The 26,398-nt window shown below is 32.1% G+C and overlaps 1 protein-coding gene across 1 annotated transcript; it reads left to right on the top strand.

Moving 5' to 3' along the window:
• The first annotated feature begins 546 nt into the window (after positions 1 to 546).
• Positions 547 to 25,457, top strand: LOC139519283 (shiftless antiviral inhibitor of ribosomal frameshifting protein-like). Its single transcript, XM_071311249.1, has 7 exons — positions 547 to 636; positions 2,180 to 2,297; positions 2,908 to 2,948; positions 6,808 to 6,942; positions 7,566 to 7,666; positions 22,571 to 22,911; positions 25,164 to 25,457. Exons 1-7 carry the CDS (start codon positions 598 to 600, stop codon positions 25,370 to 25,372), a joined length of 984 nt encoding a protein of 327 aa, XP_071167350.1. The 5' UTR covers positions 547 to 597; the 3' UTR covers positions 25,373 to 25,457.
• The last annotated feature ends 941 nt before the right edge of the window (positions 25,458 to 26,398 follow it).

Consider the following 26,398-nt stretch of genomic DNA (forward strand, 5'->3'; position numbering starts at 1 on the left):
AATTACCAATTCAGGGGCAGCAACCTAATTGTCCGATTCATCTGAAAATTTCAGGGCAGATAGATCTTGACCTAATAAACCCCACATCAGATTTGCTCTAAATGCTTCGTTTTTTGAGATATAAGCCAAAAACTGCATTTTACTCCTATGTTCTATTTTTAGTCATGGCGTCCATCTTGGTTGGTTGGCCAGGTCACCGGACACATTTTTTAAACTAGATACCCCAATGGTGAAGATTTTTGTAAAAGTTAACGACGACGGACGACGGACGCAAAGTGATAAGAAAGGATTATTTTTCCTTCCCTGGATAATTTATTTTAACATCACTTACAAACTCATTTTCAATAACCTACAATAATAAGAAATGTTATTCTTTTAAATCATTGCTGTTATCTATTTCGTTTTCTTATTTTCAATTATTAAATGACAAGTATTATAAAACTTTTTATTGCCCATTAGAATAGCTTGAACAAAGCATCACTATATATATAGTATTTTAAATAATGATTAAGGGGGAAACCCATGAATTTAAAAAAAACCAATTCTACTTTCTGTTTTGTATTTCCAGAAAAAACGATAACGTGATCACAAAATAATATGGCTGATAATGAGGAAGTCGATCAACATGAAAAAGAGGTATGTGCAAAGTTAAGTAAAGTTCTTATTTTAAAAAGACAATTATTAAATGGTTATTGGTATGTTAGATGCTGAGGTTAGATGTAACTACATTACTTTCTTAAGAGAAGTGTCACGGTGTGCGCTTTAAATGACCAACACTGCATACTTGAGCGTAGTCCAAATAATTATGACGATTATTTTATTTTTTTTCCTGGGACGTCTACGACGTCTTAGGAAGGCGTCCCAGAAAAAATTTAAGTTGGTCCAAATAATTATGACGGCTGGCAAGGCTGGTTTTTTTTCTGGGACGCCTTCCCTTCCTACGATTTGGACTAACTTGAGCGTTAATCTTACTACGTCTAGTCTATAGTGGTTGTCTTATTCAATGTACCTGATTTAAAAAAAGTTTGATTTGCTGAAAAATGATTATGTCTTTTTTGTGGATTTTTTTGTTGTTGAGAAACCTGAAATGTTGTGATAAAAATCAAATTAGCTGAGTAGGAAATACCTTCTTTCCAAGTTTTCGTTGATCAGGGCAAAGGCTACTCAAGTTAGAAAAAAATAATATATTCTAATGACCAATGAAATAACTAATTATCAAATATCTAATAAAAACACAATAAAATGTTACGTCACATGCATAGTAAGGACAGTGACATCCACCATTTTCTACATTTGAGAATGCCTCTACCAAGTCAGAAATATGACAGTTGCTGTCTATTCGTTTGATGTGTTTTATCATTTGATTTTGCCATTTGATTAGCGACTTTTCGTTTTGAATTTTCCTCGGAGCTCAGTATTTTTGTTATTTTACTTTTTATGCTACCACTTATATTGTTATTTTATGCGACTGTCATGCAAGTGAGAGGATTAGATAGCTTTCAAACTAGGTTTAATCCACAATGTTCTCCATAACGAAATGCCTGTACCAAGTCAGGGATATGACAGTTGTTAATAAAAACACAATAAAATGTTACGTCACATGCATAGTAAGGACAGTGACATCCACCATTTTCTACATTTGAGAATGCCTCTACCAAGTCAGAAATATGACAGTTGCTGTCTATTCGTTTGATGTGTTTTATCATTTGATTTTGCCATTTGATTAGCGACTTTTCGTATTGAATTTTCCTCGGAACTCAGTATTTTTGTTATTTTACTTTTTATGCTACCACTTATATTGTTATTTTATGCGACTGTCATGCAAGTGAGAGGATTAGATAGCTTTCAAACTAGGTTTAATCCACAATGTTCTCCATAACGAAATGCCTGTACCAAGTCAGGGATATGACAGTTGTTTTTCGTCCGTTTGATGGGTTTGAGCTTTTGATTTTGTCATTTGATAAGGAAATTGCCGTTTTGAATTTTTCGTTGAGTTCAGTTTTTCTTTATTATTTTTATCTAGTAGACATGCTTCTTGTAGTAAACACCATCATTCATGCAGGCTTCTGCTTGCACACATATGTTCGATGTGTCTTATATGTAGCAGTCAATGACAATTTTTGTCAGTTCATTTAGATTTATAATATTATCATCAGTGTTTTTTTCATTGTTCATTTAGCGAATGGTCAGACAGCTGAAATTTTTGTACCATGGTCGCTTTAACGATGAAGAAGCAAGACAAATTTTTGATCATGTGAACTGGGATATTGAAAGAGGTCTAAAGTTCGTTAGTGAAAGTAAGTGGTATCTAAAAACCTAAATATCTGGGGCATACAAATACTGTATTAACTAAATTTTATTAATATAGAGAAAAACCCAAAAATCTGGAGGTATACAAATATTGTATTAACTACATTTGATTAATATCGAGAATGTAAATGTTTTGATACAAAGTACATTTGATTATGTTACAGAGGTTGTTATCTAAATTTCAAATAGATTAACATACAACAATATATCTTTGAAAGTCATAGAATGGCGACAAAAGCTGTTTGATTTTCGTCATACTAACGAAATCAACTACAAACGTGTTTTCAGTGCAAGTTTAAGTTCATTAACGAATACCGGTATATAGATGACAGAAAAATTGATAGTCTTCATTTGCCTGAAATTGTGCTCCCAAAGTCAATTTCGCGAACTTAAATATACAACATGTTATACTTTCAAATTCAAGAAAAATAAAATTGACGATATGAATACAATAATTTGATTATATTTTTTTTTTCATATTAATTAGATTGATTTATGCATGTATAAAAATAAGGGAAACAATTTGAAAATTTAAATATTGAAAATTGAACATCTATTTAGTACATTTTTATAATTGTAATATATGTATATTTAAAGGTGAATCATCTGAAATAAGGGAAATTATAGGACAATCAGAGGTATGACAAACACTTTTCTAGTTATATTATAGAAATGAATTAAGGTGGTATGGGTGTCTTTCGCCATCTTGGATTGTAAAAACAGAGAACCTGAGGTCCAGATTTTCTATCAAGTTTGCAAATTTGATGCAAGAATGTGAATTTTCATTTAAAAGAACCAATTTATAAGAATATAATTTTTGAAAAGATATTAATATTAATATTTTTACAAGTGTAGGTTATTTTTGGTTATTTTTGTTTGTTTTTAATTTTTTAAATTGGCATTTTAAGGGGAGGTAACTCTAAAACAGTGAATCTACATGAAATTTTACTATATTGTGGTTTAGCCGGAAAAAAAGCGTACGGTGACTCTATCTTTTCTTTTGATATTCTCAAAGCACTGTCTGAAAGCTATCTTTTGCTACTTTATTTTACAATACTATCATTTTGTTTAGTTTCCAATCACAAAATGGTGTTTTTTCCTGTATAGTCCATACAAAATGTGTCAACCTGTAGCTTGAGAAAATGCGCGGTGACCTATCATTTTTATTATAATTTTGACCATATATCAATAGATACTATGGTTTGGCAAAGTATTAACAAATTCTATCATTCTTATTTTAGACTCCCATACCACCTTAACATCAACCATCAAGTCGTATGTTTATATGTAAAACATCGGATATATTGATAATCAAATCAAATCAAATCAAATATTTTATTGTCATATAAACTTTACAGTTTGTGACCAACATATATTAATACAATAAACACAATAAACATATATACATACATATTAAACATACAAAATATCAACAGCATTAAAATTTATAACAACAAACAAGTTGTTAAGAGTCCCCTGCCCTCAGTTCTAATGACTTTTTCAAGAAGGATCCTAACTTATTTGTTTGTAAAGGCGATGATGGATTTAGTAAATAATGAATTTTTTCTTCTTCATTTAAATTATTAAAGTTATTATTTTCTGTACATATGTGATGAAAAAAGTCATTTCTTAGAGTTTTATTATACTCACAATATAGTAAAAAATGTTTCTCATCCTCTAGTATTTTACATTTATGGCAAAGACGTTCCTCTCTTGGGATTTTAAAATATCTCCCCTTTTCAATCAAGAGGGAGTGATCACTTATTCTAAATTTAGTGATTAATCTCCTTATCTGAAAATTAGATGTATTTAGATAATATTCTAGTTTGTAATCTTTTTTAAGTTTTTTATAGAGAAACAATTTACTTTTATCATCGATGTTTTGAAATTTATTTTGAATTAAATCTTCATATCTATTTTTCATTTTTAACTTTATATCGTTTTTTATTTTATTTACATCTTTCATGTCCTTACAAGTAGAAAGAATATTAAGGTCAACGTTAGTCTCTTTAACAATATTTTTAGCATATGTATACCATGAGTAAGTTCCTGTCAAATCTAGAGACTGTGCTAGAGAAAAAGCTTCCTTTAACAATGGATTAATATTATTATTATATAGTCTAGCTAAATATAAAAGGGTTTGTGTTTTAATAAAACATTCTATAGGCAATCTTCCTAATTCAACTCTTGCTCCTAAATTGGATGCATTTTTTCTTATCCCTAGAGTAGATTTACAAAATTTAAGATGCATATTTTCTATGGGGGTTTTGTCTATAAAATCAAGTTGATAAAAGTAATCAGTCATTATACTATTCATGAATTTTTGTATGCAAAGAATAAATATTTATAAGTTCAAACATTTTCAACATGATTGATGTGAAAGCAAATTGTTGCCGTTTAAACATAACGATTAATTTACTTTGTTTCAATAGAAAGTTAAATAAATTAATCAACAGTTAGTGTAGTTTACTGATGTATAAATATCATAATCAATTAAAAAGACAAATTAATATAGCAAAGAAAACACATGAACCCCAAATAGAGCAATACCATGTGCAAATACTTGTAAAGCATCTACTGCTTTGCATTTACAGATTAAAAGACTATCCTGATATCTAAATATGTCAGACCACAGAAACATGTCACTAGTTATTAAAGCTGGTAGGCTAATAATTGGATAAACAGATGACGTTAAACTAACAATTGGATAAACAGATGACGTTAAACTAATTAAGGAATGACTGTAATATTTTTTCGGTCTATGAAGAAATAACATAAAAAATTTGGTGCACACTGAATAATGCGCATAGCGGGTTGTTTAACAGTGTGCACCACATTTTTTATGTTATTTCGAATAGACAGAAAAAATATTACAGTCATTTCTTATAATTTAATTCTAAATTCCATTTTAAACCGTAGAAAACCATGAAAAAACGTTGATGACGTCACGGTCACATGACTAAATTGTGTCTATGGGCTGATAACAAAATAACGTCAGCCAATCAGAAGACGCGTTACATCCTAAATTAAATTATTAATTGTTAAACAGATGACGTTAAACTAATAATTGGATAAACAGATGACGTTAAACAAATAATTGTTACTGGAATCAAAACAGAAAGAAGACCAAATTAAACACAAAATTGAAAATCATTACAAACCAAAGGATCAGAATAAGTGCCAAATACGACTAAGGGTAGTGTTGTGAATTATTAAACGTTTTGTAAATAAAATAAAATTATCAAATATATTTCATTTAAAAAAAAATCCTGACTACTGGGTTGATGATACGAAACGTCTGCAAGCACTTATTACGACAAAGTGGTTGTTAAAACTCATCAAAAATACCAGGCTTTTTAAAATTACTAACCCAGTGATGGAAAATAAAAATAATATGTTAATAATTTGATGCGTTCGAAGTGCAATTCTGGAGTTTTCTACATCAGAATTGCTTTAATCAAAATATTTCCGAGAATGACTCAGTACTTAATATATGTTACGTGAAACTCTATATAAAGAGAGATAGAAGATATAAAAAGGACATTCGAAACTAATAAGTCGATTTAGAAACTATAGACTACAAAAAGAGAAACGTCACAAAACTCAAGACGTTTTAACACTATCGACCATGAGAATGATACCATACGAATTCCTCAGGAAACAAGAAAAAGGTTGATAATGTCAACATATAAGTCCATGTGACAGAGTCACGTTGTGCTTTAATTTGTATATTTACAAAGTTTATTATTGATTTATTCTTTTGATTAATAGCGTTTGGAATTTTTTCTTGAGTCACATAATGGAAGGGCAGACACGAAAATTACTCAACTAATAGATTGTTCTCCGCTTCCGTGGTAAATTAAAAAAAAAATCGGAGGTTATACATTTTCTACATCTTACTTGAATGATAGATACTCATGTCGTCGACTTGGTATCTAATTGTCCTGCATTACTATGTTATAGATGAATTGAAAACTTATGCAAATGGTGTTTTTAAAATAAAACACTTCGTAATTTAGAAGAAAGTTGTCGTTTTATTTGTTTCTTTTAACATTTAACATTTTTGTTAATATAGTAAACAATACAGTAAGCATTTGTCGCCTTCTCTAACAAAGAGCTTCGATTCTTTTGTTCTATTTCAACTGGGTTTCCGCCTGTTACATATGTTTAGATGCTTTCCCATTGGTTCTTTCGATAAGAATATCCTTGAATCGACATTACATCTATATGTTTACTTCTACTACTGTAAAGAGAAAAAGCTGCACATGTACAAACTTTATCATTAGTTTAACATTGCCTCGCCTACGATCAGCTATATACATAGAAAAGTTAGAGGTCATTTATCAAAACGACGACCTGAGTTTACAAATCTTTGTTTCTTTAGTTTAGCTTTTGCTGTGTTATATTGGTTCGTCTCTTCCTTATACAATTCGTTCAATCCATAATGATGAAGTTTTTAAATGTTTGACATAAAAGATATATAACTATGGTTTTTAGGATTCAATAAATGCTATCAAAACAGACCCGACTATCATCGATCTTCTGAAGAATGGCATCAAGAAAGAGACAAGACAGTTTGCTTGTGAATCTTGTGATCATGCCTGGTGGAGAAAGGTGCCCATGTCAAAAGAGGTAGGTGTAACTTAGTAACATTAAACTTCATTCGCCAACACATTTTATGGTTATGTATATTTGAGGTAATATTTATCATTATTTATGTTTGATTTGACTATCAGTATCATATCATATCTTGACATGATTAGGTTGGGATAGAATAAAGTACTACTATCAACTACGTGTAGGCACGGATCTATAGTGTAACAGATAGAATGATGGTTAAATTGAAACATTTACACATCATTGCTCCGTGATGTAAAATACCAATTAGATTACAGTGTGTGACGTCATCATGATAAGGGAGCGAAACCATCATAGTGTACTAAAAAATGTTCTAAATGCTTACGTAAATATCTTTTGTAATAATGATACTTAAAAAGATACTTGTCTTATTTGCCTTGAATTCATATCAAATATGTTTATCTGATCAAAAATAATTTTCTCTGAAACAAACAAAAACATGATTGAGAAAATTGAATTGAAACATCTTTGCAAGGTGAGCGATTCAGGCTCATGGGAGCCTCTTATTAACCCTGAATTTATATAATGAAAAAAATGATTGAGTTAATGGACACAAGGTGAGCGTTTCAGACTCTTGAAAAAATGAACGTTGTATAAGATCTTTGATCAAATTACAGGTATCAGAATGCAGAAAATGTAAAAAGAAATATGATCCAGTTCCACGTGAATTCGAATGGGGATTGGCAACTTATCATTGCGAATGCGGCAATGAGTTTAGGTAAGAATAAATAAAACTTTTTTTTTGTAATCAACTTAATCGTATGAAAAAAGAAGTAGATGTCAAAAGACAAAACCTTATTCTACAAAATCATTTAGAGGTCAAAATATGGTATTCAGTAGTTGCTAAATCTTTCAAGTCTAGATAAGCTGTGACCTATTTGAATACGAAACGACCAATGAACTGAAGTCAACAGAGAGCGTATCTCATTAAAGTGTCACTGATGAGTCTTTCGTAGACGAAACGCGCGTCTGGCGTAAATATAAAATTTCAATCCTGGTATCTATGATGAGTTTATTTACAACCACTGGGTCGATGCCGGCCGCTGCTGGTGGAGTTTTAATTCCCTGCTGGTATCACCAGCCCAGTAGTCAGCACTTCTTTGTTGACTTGAGTTATCATTAATATGTTCATACTTATAAATCAATTATAAAAAAGAAGATGTGGTATGATTGCCAATGAGACAACTGTCCTCAAGATACCAAAGTTTTGTTACCAACTGGAATCAAACTTTGAATTTTTGAAATACTAAGGCTTTTCTACCTCAGGAATAGATTACCTTAGCTGTATTTGGCAACACTTTTAGGAATTTTTGGTCCTCAATGATCTTCAACTTCGTACTTTGTTTGGCCTTGTTAACATTTTTTGATTCGCGCGTCACTGATAAGTCTGTATGCTAACATTGCGCATGTGAAATTGTTTGTATAAACATTGAACGACAAAAAAAATGTGACGTATAAAATTTTCTGACGTCAGACACGCGAAGCAATTGTTTCTTTTCAAATTGTAACACGATGATGACTGCTGTACTGATATTTTTGACTATTTTATTGTTTATGTCGTTTGGTTCACGCATCACTGTAAATATAACGGAATTTGATGAGACTGTCATACAAAGTGAGCGGTTAAGCGCTTTAGAACCAGGTTTAATCCACCATTTTCTACATTTAAAAATGCCTGTACCAAGTCAGGAATATGACAGTTGTTGTCTTCGTTTTTGATGTGTTTTGTCATTTGAATTTTGCCATGATTAGGGGCTTTCCAATTTGATTTTCCTCTGAGTTCAGTATTTTTGTGAATTTACTTTTTTGTAGACGAAACGCGCGTCTGGCGTAAATATAAATAATCAATCCTGCTATCTATGATGAGTTTATTTATAAGCAAGCAAGCATAAGAAGCAAGGGATAACTAATTAAGTGATACGAGAATTTGGACACCTAGCTACATTTATGATTTTTTTTTATATAAGACTTGATTTTAAACAATCAAAGTATTTACATTTCTACGCTACGGTTATAACAGTAAAGAGGGGGCCCTCTCAGTAAAATGAGTAGCTGTCAATGAAATTTGGTGTCAGATTAGATGAAGATAATGTATCCTCCATTTATATGCTTGAAATATTATTGCACATGTTTCTTTATAGTACGTTTGTTTTTTTCTCTATAGATTTATGAATTTCGAACAGCGGTATACTATTGTTGCCTTTTTTTATTCATACAGCCTTTTCAGCTTTTTGATAATTTTACCTAATAGACTTAATTCTGATTTAAATCCGGCAATGACTTTTTGGATAGGTAACATATAAACAGCCTATACCGGCATCTATTCTCCATTGGTCCGAACAAACATTGAATTAAGAACAGTTTTTTTAGGACACGTAAACACATTATCAGCCCATTATGGCATCTATTCTACATTAATCTTTATATACATTGAAGTAAAAGAAATCCATTCGGGATACATAAACACATAAACAGTCTATTTCGGTATCTTTTCAACAGCATGATTGGTTCAAACAAACATTGAATTAGTACCAATTTATTCAGGATTGTTACGGAAACAACGCACAAACAGTCGTATAAATGAGTGCAACAAATATACTGAACTCTAAGGTAAATTAAAAAAAGAGGCATTCCATAAAAACTCGCAAAATCAAATTGACAATCAGCGAAACAAGTTAGTATAAAACAACTGATCGAAATATTCCAAAGTCAATACAGACATTTCCGAAGAAATTGGTGGGTTAAACCTGTTTTTAAGCTAACTAAACCTCCCACTTGTATGACAGTCATTTATAGTTATGTTATGTTGACAAAATTGGGGAAACAACTCAATCAGACATAATAAGTTAAGCGGACAATAGATCCAGTAATCAAAATTGTGTAAATTAGACCGTTGGTTTTCCCGTTTGAATGGTTTTACACTAGTAATTTTGGGGCCCTTTAAAGCTTATTGTTCGTTGTGAGCCAAGGCTCCGTGTTGAAGGCCGTACATTGACCTATAATAGTTTACTTTTATAAATCGTTATTTGAATGGAGAGTTGTCTCATTGGCACTCACACCACATCTTCTTATATATATAGACATTAAACAAAATTAACTTAAAAATTCAGACAAACTAACAAATTAAACTAAAAAAAAGTTCAAACACCAACAAAACAGACGTATTAAATAGAAACAAACTGGGATGTTGTTTTAAAGGGACTTTAGCCGTGAATTTCATGTTTACCGATTTGACCCAATACATGGAATCGTTATAATGTATCAGTATTTAATTATTGATTATTTTACACTATCTAACAAGTATGGACACAGACGCAAATTGTCAGTGGGGTTAAAGGTCGTTACAAATGTATTGAAAGCTAGACTGGAAATGTGTATTAACAAATTGAGTTGATGTGTACATGTCTTCATTCAAATGCATTGACTGATAAAAAAAAGGGGGGGCTTCAACTTCCACCCCTCTCTGTGAATTAGTTGTTTGAGTGTTTGAATATGGAGTTTGTTAATAAATAGCTGCACTGTAAGCGCATGATATGTCTTGATTCCTTTTAAGCTTGCTTAAAGGTTGAACTATTTAGTTTTGTACAATTATTAGTCTATTTGTTTTCTCATTTCAGTTGTTTTATATTTGTCATTTTAAGGTCTTTTATAGCTGACTGTGCTGTATGAGCTTTTGTCATTGTTGAAGGCTATTTGGGGACCTGTAGTTGTTAATCTTGTTTTAAATTTTGGAATGTAGCTGAAGTCAACAGACATAGACAATTCACCCAAGTTTTATAAATGATGTGGAAGTGTTTATGTGAATAATTGAGATGGGAAATGAGGAAAGTGTCAAAGTGACAACAACCCAACCATAGAGTAGACAACAGCTGAAGGCCTCCAATGGGTTTTCAATGTAGCCAGAAACTCCTGCACTTAAAGGTGTCCAAAAACTATAAAATCCCTTCTTTTTTTTAGCATATATAAAAATTCATAACACAGAAATGTATAATCTGAAATTTATTACAATCAAAAGGGACCTTAGGTCAATGGTGTAAACAATTCACCAAAGTTTAATTAAAGGTGATGGATGCATTTTTGTGTTATTGTTCAAAATTGGAAAATTCTCTCTTTTTTAAGGATAAAATCTCTCTTCATAACATGATAATGAAAATTCTAAAATTTATAAAATCGATGTGGAGCTTATGTCAATAGATATAAACATTTCAACAAATTTTCTTGAAAGTAGGGGGAAGTGTTTTCTAGTTATTGTCTGAAGTGTGGATGATGGACTAATAGACAACAGTATACTATATTATGTTGTGTGTGAGACATTGGTATAATAAAATGGTTTCGAATGAATAATGATTAGAAACTGTTTAATGCAGTTATTGAGGGAACGACAGTGAAGAAATTCCTGAGATCAATGCATTTGAATCCTAAGAATTCAATTTTTGTTGAAATGAAACAAAGTTCAATTTTTGACCCTTTGGATCTTAATGTAAACCAATTTGAAAAAGGGACAATCCTGTGCAATTGAATATTTCTTGCTATTGTGCAATACTGTGCAATTAAAAATTTCTTGCTATTGCACAATACTGTGCAATTGGAGATTTCTTGCTATTGTGCAATACTGTGCAATTGAAAATTTCTTGGTATTGAACAATACTGTGCAATTGAAGATTTCTTGCTATTGCAGAATACTGCGCAATTGAAAATTTCTTGCTATTGCACAATACTCAGTTAGTATAATAATTTTTGACCCCGATTTGGACCAACATGAAAACTGGGCCCATAATCAAAAATCTAAGTACATGTTAAGACTCACCATATCAAAGAACCCCAAGAATTCAATTTTTATTAAAATCAAGCTTATTTTAATTTTGGACCCTTTGGACTTTAATGTAGACCAATTAGACCAAATTAAGAATTTGGACATGGTTAGATTTGGCATATCAAAGAAGCACAATATCGTATTTCATTTTTTTGATGAAATCAAACAAAGTTTAATTTTGGCCCCTTATTCCTTGGGACCAAAATTAATCCAAACCTACCTTTTGTGGTCATAAACCTTTATAGATTTCAATTAACTTATACTAAAGTTATTGTTCAAAAACCAAGAAAAATGCTTATTTGGGGCCTGTTTTTTGGCCCCTAAATCCTACACTGTTGGAACTAAAATTACCAAAATCTATCCCAACCCTCCTTATGTGGCCATAGACCTTATGTTAAAATATCATAGATTTCTGTTAACCAACTTAAGTTATAGAGCAAAAACCAAGAACAATGCTAATTTGGCCCCTTATTCCAAAACTGTTGAGACCAAAATACCCCAAATCAATCCCACCCTTCCTTTTATGGTCATAAATCTTGTGTCTAAATTTCATATATTTCCATTTTACTTTTACTGAAGTTAGAGTGCGAAAACCGAATGTCTTTGGATGAAGACGATGATGCCAACGTGATACCAATGTACAACCAAAAAGTTTTCAATTTTTGCGGTTGTATAAAAATGATGTCAAATCAAATTTTTAATGGAGTTTGCAACAGTAATTATTCAACTACTCATTTTAATACATCATAAAGTATTAAAGTGTAAATGTCATACAGTCATGGTGATGATGCCTCCGCTAGCATATAACGTTATAAAGGTACATAAATCAAGAACTGTAAAAGTGAAGCTGCTAAAAATTGAACTTAAACCAAGTTTAGAGGTACCGGTAATAAGCATTTGTATACACATTTCACTAAATTTAGTTGAGACAAACTTGAGAAATTTTTCCATTTGTGAAAGGGGATAACCCTAGAATGATAATCAAAGTGCTTGTAATCACTGAATGGCTATTAAAGACTGCTTAAATTTATCAGTTGGTAGTAAAGTGAATTTTGCATTGTATATTGTATACATAGCATTATTTTAAGTCGATTCAACTACTTTTCTGGACAGAGACAGATAACTCCAATTTTCAAAGAAGATTTCATAAAGCAATGGTTTTAGGTAATATTAATTCAACAACCATTCTGGACAAAGAAAGATAACTCCAATTTATTGCCTTGAATCTACAACCAGATGCTCTGCAGGGCGTAGCTTTATACGACCGCAGAGGTTGAACCCTGAACGGTTAGGGCAAGTATGGACACAACATTCAAGCTGGATTCAGCTCTAAATTTGGATTGTGATTAAATAGTTGACACAGCATAGGTTTCTGACACAGAATGAATGTGTTCTAATGAACTTAAAATTTTTGTTTCTCTTAGAGCAATTCACTATGCTGTTGAATATTAATCCTCTCAAAAAAAATGTTTGAAGAAATTTTCTTTTTTATTTATGAAATTTCAAATGAGAAAAATTGAACCCAATTTTTTTAATCACATCCCCCTTTCCCTTATTCCAAAACTAATCTCAATTAAAATTTCTAATGGAGTTTGTAACAATAACTACTCATTTAAATACATCATAAAATATTAAGATGTAAAAAAACTGCTTGTTATCACTGAATGGTAAAGATTATTTTAATTTATCAGTTGGTAGTAAAAAGTGAATATACATTGTATATTGTATATAACAAAGATTTAAGTTGATTCTGGACAAAGAAAGATAACTCCAATTAAAAAAAAATCTTGCTATTGCACAATATTTTGCAATTAGATATTTCTTGCTTACTATTCTGGACAAAGAAAGATAACTCTAATTAAAAAAAAATTTGATATTTCACAATATTGTGCAATTAGATATTTCTTGCCATTGCGCAATACTGTGCAATTGAAAAGACTTGCTATTGCACAATACTTAATATAATAATTTTAGATCCTGATTTGGACCAACTTGAAAACTGGGCCCATAATAAAAAATCTAAGTACATTTTTGGATTCAGCATATCAAAGAACTTCAAGATTTCAATTTTTGTTAAAATCAGACTAAAGTTTAATTTTGGACCCTTTGGACTTTAGTGTAGACCAATTTGAAAACAGGACCAAAAATGAAGAATCTACATACACAGTTAGATTTGGTATATCAAAGAACCCCATTTATTCAATTTTTGATGAAATCAAACAAAGTTTAATTTTGGACCCCGATTTGGACCAACTTGAAAACTGGGCCAATAATCAAGAATCTAAGTACATTTTTAGATTCAGCATATCAAAGAACCTAACTGATTCATTTTTTGTCAAAATCAAACTAAGTTTAATTTTGGACCCTTTGGACCTTAATGTAGACCAATTTGAAAACGGGACCAAAAGTTAAGAATCTACATACACAGTCATGACAGTTAGATTCAGCATATCAAAGAACCCCAATTATTCAATTTTGATGAAATCAAACAAAAGTTTAATTTTGGACCCTTTGGGCCCCTTATTATGTTGGGACCAAAACTCCCAAAATCAAACCCAACCTTTCTTTTATGGTCATAAACCTTGTGTTTAAATTTCATAGATTTCTATTTACTTATACTAACGTTATGGTGCGAAAACCAAGAAAAATGCTTATTTGGGTCCCTTTTTGGCCCCTAATTCCTAAACTGTTGGGACCTAAACTCCCAAAATCAATCCCAACCGTTCTTTTGTGGTCATAAACCTTGTGTCAAAATTTCATAGATTTCTATTAACTTAAACTAAAGTTATAGTGCGAAAACCAAGAAAATGCTTATTTGGGCCCTTTTTGGCCCCTAATTCCTAAAATGTTGGGACCAAAACTCCCAAAATAAATACCAACCTTCCTTTTGTGGTCATAAACCTTGTGTTAAAATTTCATAGATTTCCATTCACTTTTACTAAAGTTAGAGTGGAAAAACTAAAAGTATTCGGACGCCGGACGACGACGACGCCAACGTGATAGCAATATACGACGAAAATTTTTTCAAAATTTGCGGTCGTATAAAAATGTTTGTTTTTGGCCCTCAATTCCTCGACTGTTTGCCCCATAACCCACAAAATAGACCCCAAACTTCTACTTATGGTATTAAATATTATGGTACAGTTTCAAAACAATTGAAATACTTATACACAACTTTTTGTACTGACACAAGATTAATGCTTGTTTTGGGCACCTTTGGAACCCTTATTCATAAACCTTAGGGACTATATATATATAACCGCCCCAAAACAATCCCAAGCTTCCTTTTATGATTATAAATATTATGTTATAATTTAATGGCTTCCTTTTTACTTATACTGAAGTTATTATCTGGAAACCATCCGTCTTGGGAAGACGACGACAGGATACCTACATGTATTTCAACTGCAAAAATTTCTGTGGTTGTATAAAAATTTCAAATATGTACAATGAAATATAGTTTCAAAATTGATAAGCCTAGATAGGCCTTATAATTTTTTCCCCACATAGTTGAAGGACCATTTACACTCAGGACTGAGTCATAAGTAGGCAGTAAAGTCTACAGATGTATTAAAACAACCTAGCATCATATTGCTAGTAGTGGGAGTAGCATTCTTGGGTAAATTTGTTCTTTTTTTATATAATATGTTTGGTTCAAATCAAAATAGAATGCTTTTATCTCCCTAATACTTACATTGTAAATAGAGGTGGTACTACTTTGACAAATCCTTGTACATGAGAGTCTTCTGTCAAATCTTTATTTCACAAAGAATGAATTGCATAACAATGAACTGAGCTCAAAGCAAAGTACTTTAATAATACACTTAGACAAAGAGCTAAATCCAGTGATATACTTTGTACTACTGGTCCTTCATTAACATCCATTGACCAAAACCACATCTCAACGACATTCCATACTACATGGTTGGATTCGGAAGTCCTGAAAAAGACATGATTTTTTTTAACATATTTTAAGTATATATATACACAGGTTAAAACTTTCTTGTTGTATAATCATTCCGTATCTAGCAACTATCAATTTGCTTAATGCACATATTGATATATGTTGAGTGTACCTTTGTTGGAAATAAGAACACACAAACCTCCACCTAGTTTTAGTCAATGGACAAAACATTCAAAACTATAAAATATTATAGATCTAAGACTTGTCAGTGTCTATTTACCATTGCCACTGAATCAGTGATATATGTATTGTACACATAATTATATACATGCAAGACTAAAATTATAAAGTACATACATGTTTGTATATAAGACTAAAACTGACATTCAGTCTTTACAACATCTTCATTCCTAAAGTCATTTTCAAATCTGACTTCATGGTAAAATAAGATTCCATATCTACAACCAATTAAAAGGAAAAATCCCTCTGATAGACTAGCATTTAAATCCGATTTCTAAAATGGAAGCTAGGTCACCTTGGAACTTAGAACTAAAAAAAATCAAACAATATATCTGATATATTTCAAATGCATGTACATGAAATAATATAAATCTCTAAAATTCACCATATTGTTCCCTTTTTCATCTTCTGTTAGATACTGTATATCCAGTGGCGGATCCAGAAATTTTTTTAAGTGGGGGCCCACTGACTGACCTAAGAGGGGGCTCGCTCAAGTCATGATTCAGTGATTCCCTATATAAGCAACCAAATTTTGTCTCAAAAAGCAGGCCCCCCCTAAATCTGCCTCTGATATCAACCTCTAGATGTCTTTCAATTACATTCAGTTTAGTGTGGGTTGATCTTTGATTGTTGTACATGTTACAACCAGATTCCCGGCAGGGGGCAACTTTGTAAGACCGCAGAGGTTCAAGCTTAGATTTTGAAATAAGGGGGAAAATGTAACCTTTTCAATTTATAAAACAGGTTCAACATCATTTCTGTACATATATACCGGTAAACATATTCTAAATTGTGGACACACTTTCATTAAATATTCTACTTCAATTAGTGGAGGAGATCAAATTAAAAAGTTGCAATGGTTTTAAAAATACTCCAATCACAGTCTTTCCTGCTAAAATCTCATGTGTAGAATGTGATAAACGGTTTTTGGGTCTATATATTGTCCTTGATATTGAGGTTATCTTGACACAGCAAAATATAAAGAAAATGTAAACTATGATCTGGAAATTGACTTCCTTTTCCCAAAATAAGCCCACTTAAACTGAACTTTAAATGCAAAAGACCTCTAAATGGCTAACAGATATTGCTATATAAAAGAATAGTCCATGATTATACATGTATAATGATATTAAAGAATTCATGAAATTTACACTGATTCTGTCAGTTGAATGGACTAGAATGAGATAAGTTATATACATGATAGACATAAAGGTTTTTTCCAACAGTTGTGGTGTAAATTAATTCAGTTGTATTTTATGGTTGATATATTTATACATGTATGTAAATCATTGGCTCTTCAACCAATGATATTTTACAATATCAATTATTTGTTTATTTTTCTAATGTTGGTATTTTTCAGCATACTAAAAATGTTTTAGCACAACACGAGCACAAGCTTTATAGGGTGTCCTCACACAGGGTTTTCCCAATTTGCGAAAAAATAATACTTGTGGCGATGAAAATTGCTTAAGAATTTGGCGAAAGAAATATATAGAAAGATTTATTTTCCTCCTTCTTGTTTATTTACTTTTTTCGAGTTTCTCAGACTTTAACTTATCAGACAATACTCGGAATTCACCTTGACCTCATTAAGATTTTGACAGAAAATCAATTATCAGCTGATTGCAATTTACAGCTATCGACAACAAAGGACTAATTAATAAAGGTGTTGATTGAATTGTTTGTCAAAATGATATGGTTGAATGACTTCCACTAAATGTCACATACAGGAGTTATTTACCACTTTTCGACTCATGTGTTTGAAGAACTCTTTTGACGTCTCCTCTCCATGTAAAGATAGTTTAGAAAAGAAAGTTGTTGTTGTGACAATAAATGTTAAAGGGCAAGAAAAATCTCCGATTTAAAACTTTGAATTATCCTTTGACTTTGATGTAAGTAATTGATCAGGGAGACTATCGTTTGAGTGACACACGTGTTTCAAGCATAGTTTACTGTCTAAACTTTTTCATTTAAGATGGTCAAGATGGTGGTTATGAAGAAGGGGGGGGGGGGGGGGGGGAATGCATTCTGGCATCACAATTTCAAATGACAGAGGATAACATATGATCTGTCCATATACATGTATGGGGGTATCTTATTGAAGTATTCTTGCCAAATGAAGATTAAACAGTAATTCTTAGACATGACAATAAAAGAGGGGGGATAGGACCTTTATCGGGACTCCGGGATCGGGTGGTTTTAAGCTCGGGATTATCCCCCCTCATAAAATGTACACTTTTTTCAAGACGATTAAAAAATCAGCTGAATTTGGCAAATCACACTATTTGTTTTCCAAAAATAACTGTAATTGGATGGGGGTTCTGTGTATTCACATTATTTTAACAACTCTCCTTGGGCCGAGAAAAAAAATCTGTGTTTCAGGTAACCTGACCGACCCTGTTTTTTAGCCCCGACCCTAACTTTTTTATTGGATCTTTCAAAAAAAAAAAACAATAATAATTATCAACCGACCCTGTTTTTGACACAGGCTTCTGATAAATGACATAATATTTTTTCTCTCTTGCTTCCTCTTGCATAGAAAGCCAGTAAAACATTTTATTAATGTCAAAAGGTATTCCAAATAGATTAAAATCCAAGAAATTTGCACAGCAGGTGCTTCAAAAACATTGCAAATGGCTCAAGACCACAATTAATGACCCCGCTTTTCGTTGTTCACGAATGTAGTTCCTTTTAATTAGAGTGTATTTTTCCTTAATTTTTTTTCTTTCCCTTCCCCACTCATTTCTTAGATTTTATTGGGTGGAAATGAAAGATGAGAGGTAAAATAATTTTTTGGATGTTGTATTTAAACTCATTTTGATATGGAATGAGTGATTAGGCCAAGTGCAAAAAGGTCATATTTACAGTTTTCGGAACATCTCTTGACTTGTCCATAGGGGTATGGATGTATATTGGCTAAATTTGTAAAAGTGATTGCTTCAATCTTTCTGAATTTTGGATATATTTTTGGACTAGTGCTATACATAAGACACACAAAAAATTTGACAAAAGTGCATGGTGCAATTTTTTTAATGATACAAAATGTTCTAAAGAAATGATAGAGAAATTAATTGTGGTCTGTGGCCAAATGGCACACTTCCGGTTTTTGAAACTAATTATGGATCCGGACTTGGAAAAAACATGATAAATACTTAATAACTCAAATATGAAATTTTGAATCATCACCAAAAAGTATACAGATATTTAGATTAATGTAACTAAGAAGTGTTTAAAGTTTTAAGCCATAATCAAGAATTGTTTTTGAGATACGGTGTGACATGTGAAAAAAACACCCCCCTGTTTAAGTTACAATGTGCCGTAACTCAAAAAGTTTTAATCTTATTTTCACCAAAAAGTATACAGATCATGTGACCATCATAAGAAACAACTATATTAAGTTTCATGAAATTTGGATAAGTCGTTCTCAAGTTACGGTGCCACATGTTTACGCTGGACAGACAGACGGACACCTGACATTTGTATACCATAATAGGTCCCGTGTTTGACGGACGTATAAAAAGCAGTACTAAGCGTGCATGTTACGCTAGAAACATATTCAAAGAATACAGTTTTATAACTTCTTAATGTCATATCCAATATTTATCAAAACCTAAAGGGGAGTTACATGTATCTTACTTCCTATATTTTTTCGTGGATGTCAATACACCTAATCGCTATTTATTCCATACCGGATGAATTCTAAAATTACACAACTTTTTCATCCAGTTGAAGCTATCTGGGGGCCGTTGAAACAATTCACCATGCACAATACTTTTTAATGAGACCCGTTTTAACTTATTGTAAATACTTAAAACAAAATAATTTTTTACTTCAATTTTCAATTTCGAAAAATAGTGGATTATTAACTATTAAAGTTTCTTGATGATCGCTTTCTAAAGTTTTTCCTCCCTCAGCTCTCTAGTAAAAAACCTTTATTTTCAGTCGCATGACCCAAACAGAAAGTTGTACATACAGTGTATTACTGTTTTTCCCAGATTGGACTAAATAGCGATAATTAAAGTGTAATTTCCGGGATTGTTGAAAACTTGCATATTCATCACTATCTGATTTTGTGGTTTTAACAATCCAGACAGACAAATAGCAATAAGGTGTTTAGAAAAAGATGACCTAAAACCTCCTTCATATAAGACAAAAAAACATGGGAACTCATACTGAATGGTCAAATGTGTTCAATATGAAAATTTGGTAAAATCACAAATCAGCCGTTAATGTAAATGGACTATAAGTATGACTTTTGAGCAAATTTAAAGGGAAATGACGGGGAAGGGGCAAATTAGCTTTCAAGGGGAGCAAATGCTGTTTAAATTGGTAAGCGGGTTTTAAATATAGAGGGAAAGTGGAGTCATCTTTTTAGACTTTAGTTGCATGTAAATATAACTTATGTAGACTTACCTTCTAATTCTATAGACTATTAAAAAATAACAGACACACACAACTCGGAACTATTTCTAATTCACTTGGACTACTGATATGCAAACCTAAAAACAAAAAGAAAAATATCATAAAATAGTGATTGAAAGATTCATAACACTTTAAAAGGATAATTCAGACACGTGTTACACGGGGAGCATGTTTGTTTACATATAATAATGTCACGTGATCGCGTACTGACCTCGCATGCTGCATCGCCCTTATGTACAATTCACTAATACATGTACATAACCATTTTCATGCAAACATGCAACGTGAATGTGATTGGTTATCAAATAATACAAAAATAATGCATGAACCGTTGAAGAAGAAATTATTTCATCAAATAGAGTGGATTTTCACTTTCGACACGAATAGGTCGAGTTGACATTCCTGTCATCGGAGATAGTATTGAGATAAAAGGGATAAAACGGACCGTCAAAAAGGTCTAGAGAATCACATCAGTAGAACCTTAACATAAATAAGTAATACTTGCCAACATTTCTCTAATTGATAACCTATAGAACTGAAATTTCACAAAAATACCGGTAAATAATTTTGTTGTGATGCTGGTTAAATTGGCGCTAAATAAATATTCTTACTCCTATTGCTTCATGTAAAAAAAAATGTATAGAATTGAATTCGACTACAGTTCAGAATAAAAAATAGTGAATATGCAAAAGCCAGGTAATATGTTAATGATAAAGTGTGTATAAATTTTCGTAAACGAAGTTACCCGTATACTTCCCCAAGAATTACATTTGAGCGCAAAGTTCTGTAATTGTGTGATATGGTTTTGGGTTTATGTCAACTTCCAAGCAAGGACTGAAGCTCATAAACTCAACAATAAACGCAGGACTTCGGGAATGTTCGGAGAGCCGACAACCTTGCTTCGGAAGTTGGGTTTATGTAACATAATTTAGACTGGGATCCTGGCTAATCTTGACCTTAGGACGCGCAGCTAGATTAGGCCGGATCCCAGTCTAATGTAACATCGTAGAACTCAGGGTAACGGAATTTTTTGCGTTGCTATTAGATCATTGAGGCCATCTATTTTTATTGCGGGTTCCACATATTTAAATCGGAATTATAGAAAAAATGGAATGTTGTGAGCAGAATCAAAACAGAAATGATGAACACTGCAACATTTCCAGAAAAATATAAATAGGATGGAGGATCTGTGTATTCACATTATTTGTAAAACTCTCCTTATTCATGTGAAGCGTGTGCTTTACATCGAGGCTTATTCTTTACATCGAGGCTTATTATGCTAATCATTGACGCCACAGTACTTCAACCAATCAGACAATGTTTATTTGGGGCATTCGATCGATTTTAACTCAGATTTTGGAATATTTCAATCGAAATTATAGAAAAATGGAATGTTGCTGGTACATATAAAATAGAAAATGATGAATACTTTTAGCTAAAGATAATTTGGATGGGGGTTCTGTGTATTCACATTATTTGCACAACTCTCCTTACTGATGCCATATTTTGGAATTTCCGTGACCTAAATGGTTCGCGAAAATTAATATTTTTATATATAGTATAGTAACTATCCATCGAGAAGATATCCTAAGACTATCGACGGTCAAATAACCTGATACGTGTGAAGCAGGATCTGCTTATCATTTAGAGTACCTGAGATTACCCCAGTTTTTGTTAGGGTTCGTGTTGATCAGTTTTAAGTCTTCTATTTTGTGCTGTGTTTACTATTGGTTTGTGTGTTTGTCTTTTTTTCTTTTTAGCCATGACATTGTCCGTTAATTTTCGACTTATGAATTTGAATGTCTCTTTGGTATTCTTCGCCTCTCTTTTTGATTTTCTATCTTTTTGGTAACATCGTAATACACATTACAAGATTTGAAAAATGTGATTGTAAGGCAGTTTTTTGTACAAGTGAGAGATTTAGCTATAAAACCAGGTTCAATCCACCATTTATACATTTGAAAATGCCTGTACCAAGTCAGGAATATGACAGTTGTTGTCCATTCGTGTGATGTGTTTAATCATTTGATGTTTCCATTTGATTAGGGACTTTCCGTTTTGAATTTTCCTCAGAGTTCAGTATTTTTGTGATTTTACTTTTTTCTAAACTACATAAACATTTGTGTAAATAAGGTAATCTCAGAGATATTACATATAATGCGCAAAACAGCAAGATATGAAAAGCTTAATAACGCACCATACTTTCAAGCAGCAAAGAGAAACTTTAATAAGATTTTTTGTAGTGGATCTGGGCAAAAGAAAACCAGTGCACCTTGCTTCGAATGTGAAAGATCAGTTTATCCAACGAGAATAGGACCGTTTGGCAGACGTCGTGTAAAGAAATCTGCCAACCAGCATTGTTGTGACGCACCAGATTGCACTGGACATGATCCAGTACCTATTCATGATGGTGACCAAGACAGAGTATACGATGATGGTACCGATAACAGCAGACCTGTTGGACCTTCTAGGCCAATAGAAGTTGACGATGTGACGGGACAAGTAGAAAACCTTTACATTAGACATACACCTGTCCAAACTGCAAATAGACAGCAAAACTACAGCACACAAAGACGACGTATTGGTATGTTCTAATTCCTTATTCATCCTATTTTTTGTATCTATTAAATAGAATATATATAAACAAGTCTAAATTGAAAAAAAGCGTTCAAACCTATGATTGCGTCGGATAAAAACCGCAATTTTTATACGTTTACATGTAACAAATTTCGTTGTAGAGGGGTCTAAATACAGCACAAACAACATTTTCCAAAAGACCAAAAGAGTGAATAAATGTATTTTAACAACACGCATTTGACTAACAGGTAGAACAGCCGATGTTCTTAAACCTGCTGACTGCCATTGACGATTGCCAAATAAATTGATCACAGGGTGTAACAAAATGGATCTCTATATTAATTTAATACCAAGTAGAAAACAACTGAATTGCCGCAAAAATGGTAACAACCACAACATGAGGTGATGATTTTTTTTAACCCCTGTCCGGATTTCGACAACTAATGTCTCTCAGTGATGTTAGGGATCGAAAAATATTTGGAAGGCCATTGAATTTACCTCAATTTAGGATAGACTCAAATTCAAAGAGTCAAAATAGGATGACCGGATTATATAAACCGGAGGGAAAATATAATACAAGCCCAAACGAAATAAATATAAACAAGTCCAAATTTAACACCACGTTCAAATGTATGATTGCGTTGGATAAAATCTGCGATTTTTATACGTGTGCATGCAAAAAAAAATGCTTTGGTACAGAGGTCTAAAAACTGCACACACAACATTTTCCAAAAGAATAAAAAGGCGAAAAAGTTTAACAAAAAGCATTTGACTAATACTATTGGTAAATAAAATTGAGAATGGAAATGGGGAATGTGCCACAGAGACAACAACCCGATCATAGAACAGACAACAGCAAAAGTTCACCAACAGGTCTGCAATTCAGAGAGATATTCCCGCACCCGGAGACGTCCTTCAGCTGCCCCCTAAACAAATATATATACTAGTTCAGTTATAATGAAAGCCATACTAAACTCCAAATTGTACACAACAAACTAAAAATAAAAATAATACAAGACTAACAAAAGCCAGAGGCTCCTGACTTGGGACAGGTGCAAAAATGCGGCGGGGTTAAACATGTTAATGAGATCTCAACCCTCCCACTATACCTCTAGCCAATGTAGAAAAGTAAACCCATAACAATACGCACATTAAAATTCAGTTCAAGAGATGTCCGAGTCTGATGTCAGAAGATGTAACCAAAGAAAATAAACAAAATGACAATAATACATAAATAACAACAGACTACTAGCTGTTAACTGACATGCCAGCTCCAGACTTGAATTAAACTGATTGAAAGATTATGTCTTCATCATCTGAATATCAGGCACAATCCTTCCAGCTAGGGGTTTAGTATCATACCGTCCAATGGATATCCTTAAACACTGTTGACTGTCATGGCGATTGCCAAATAATCGGATCAACAGATGTAACAAAATGGATCTTAATAATTAATTAACCGAATAAAAAACAATAAATTTGCGGAAAAGATGTTATACCGCAAACATGAGGTGCAAAACATTTGTACACAATATCTAGATTTCGAAAATCAATGTCTCTACAGTAATATTAGGAATCTAAACGGTATATAGAAGGCCATAAATTTTACCTCGGTTAAAGATAGACTCTTGAACTTTAATGAGTCTAAATAGAACGGATTATATAAACCCAGATGCATATATTATACACGCCCAAACGAAAAACATAAACAAATCTAAATTAAAACAAAAGTTCAAACCTATAATTGCGTTGGACGAAAATCGCAATTTTCATACGTGTGCATGCAAAACAAATTGCTTGGTAGAGGGATCTAAATACAGCACAAATAACATTTTCCAAAAGACCAAATAAGTGAAAAAATATATTTTAACAAAACTCTTTTGATATATATGCATGTATACTAGTGTTTACGTTTTATATGCCCACGACATTTTTTCAAAAGTATTAATACATATAAGTTAGAGGTTTCGCTAGCTATAAAACCAGGTTTATTCCACCATTTTCTTAAGTAATGCTTGTATCAAGTCAGATTTTGCTATTTGATTAGGGACTTTCCGTTTAGAATTTTACTCGGAGTTCTGTATTTTTGTGATTTTACTTTATACTAAGTAGTTCAACAGTAAGGCGTACATGCTTATCCATTTAATATTTTGATATGAGTATCTATGTTGATATAATAAAAAAAAAGTCTAAGTGGAGTTTTTATTATAAAAATAACTTTATAATTGCCCTTATCTTAGGCATATCATTTTTTTTCAGGAATAAGCACCTGCGTGAGTCCTGAATCCAGAGTAAACAAAAAGAGAGTTGTTTATCCAAGTGAACCTCATATAAGTACAGGATCAACCATAGCTACATTCCTTTCTCAGAGTGACATAGCATCAACATACTTGCCTAGTCTGGCTTCGATTCCAGAGTATCATGGCCGAGGGGGTCGTGGCCGTGGCCGTGGAGGGCGAAGATATTAATTAGTTGTTTCATTTGTTTTATGACAGTCAACTAATATTGTTAACTTAAAATACGATTCAGCATTTGATTAATAATTTAATTCAGTATTTCGTTATATTTTATTTTTCCCAATTACGTGGTTTTGTTTTGTTAATCTAGCAGTTGATGAATTATATCCAATTGATATAAATATTCAATAAATTGTTCATTTTGTTTGTCTGTTTATAACAATTTAATTTGAATTGTCGTATCTTGTGTTGTCGGTGAATTTATGTTGTGTTGTCACGCGTTGCCAGTTTTATTTCAACAGTTCTATTCTTGTATTGGCTGCCAGTATAGTTAGCAGTTTATGCAATGCAAATTATCGGTATTGTTTTGTTTGGTGTAGCTTATTTCAAGATGTCAAGAGTTTTTTGTCCACCAAGGCCAATGTTTAGTTTTTTTTATGTATTGCATTGTTTGCCAGAGCTGTAACGGAACTCTATCATGTGCAAAAGTTCAACTGAGCCTCTGGTGTCTTGCATTGTCCGCCAGTTCATACTATTACAATACATTGCCATTTTAGCCAACAGTTTATGTTTAAGTGTATTCAAGGAGAATTTGTACAAACAATCAAACAGATTACTGGAGTTATACAGTTGTAGAATTGTTTAAAATGCCGATTATGATTTTTTTTAAATCCAATGCTATTTCAGCTGACATATTATTTTGAAGAGTACGCTATTTCTACAAACAATGATACAGACTGCCGGACTTCTGCAGTTGTAGAATTGTTTGAATTGTAACGTTGATTTTAATTTTAAACATGAAAATATCAGTGTGTCGCATCAATATTAACAAGTTAATTCGTAATTATGTTCCTTTATGCACATTCTTCTTGTCCTTATCTCTTTAATTCTATAGTATATATAACTGAAAAAAATGAAAATAAAATTAGTACTGAACTCCAAGGGAAATTCACAAAAATGGAAAGTACTTTATCAATTCAATATCAAAATCAAAAGCTCAAACACATCTTAAGATTGGAAATCAACTGTCATATTCCT

Source organism: Mytilus edulis, chromosome 4 (genome assembly GCF_963676685.1).
Source record: "Mytilus edulis chromosome 4, xbMytEdul2.2, whole genome shotgun sequence".
Lineage (NCBI taxonomy): Eukaryota > Metazoa > Mollusca > Bivalvia > Mytilida > Mytilidae > Mytilus > Mytilus edulis.

Coding starts and splice junctions, on each gene's coding strand:
- LOC139519283 (XM_071311249.1), top strand. CDS start 598: ATGGCTGATAATGAGGAAGTCGATCAACATGAAAAAGAG. Junction 637..2,179: donor TCGATCAACATGAAAAAGAG/GTATGTGCAAAG, acceptor TTGTTCATTTAG/CGAATGGTCAGACAGCTGAA. Junction 22,912..25,163: donor CACACAAAGACGACGTATTG/GTATGTTCTAAT, acceptor ATTTTTTTTCAG/GAATAAGCACCTGCGTGAGT.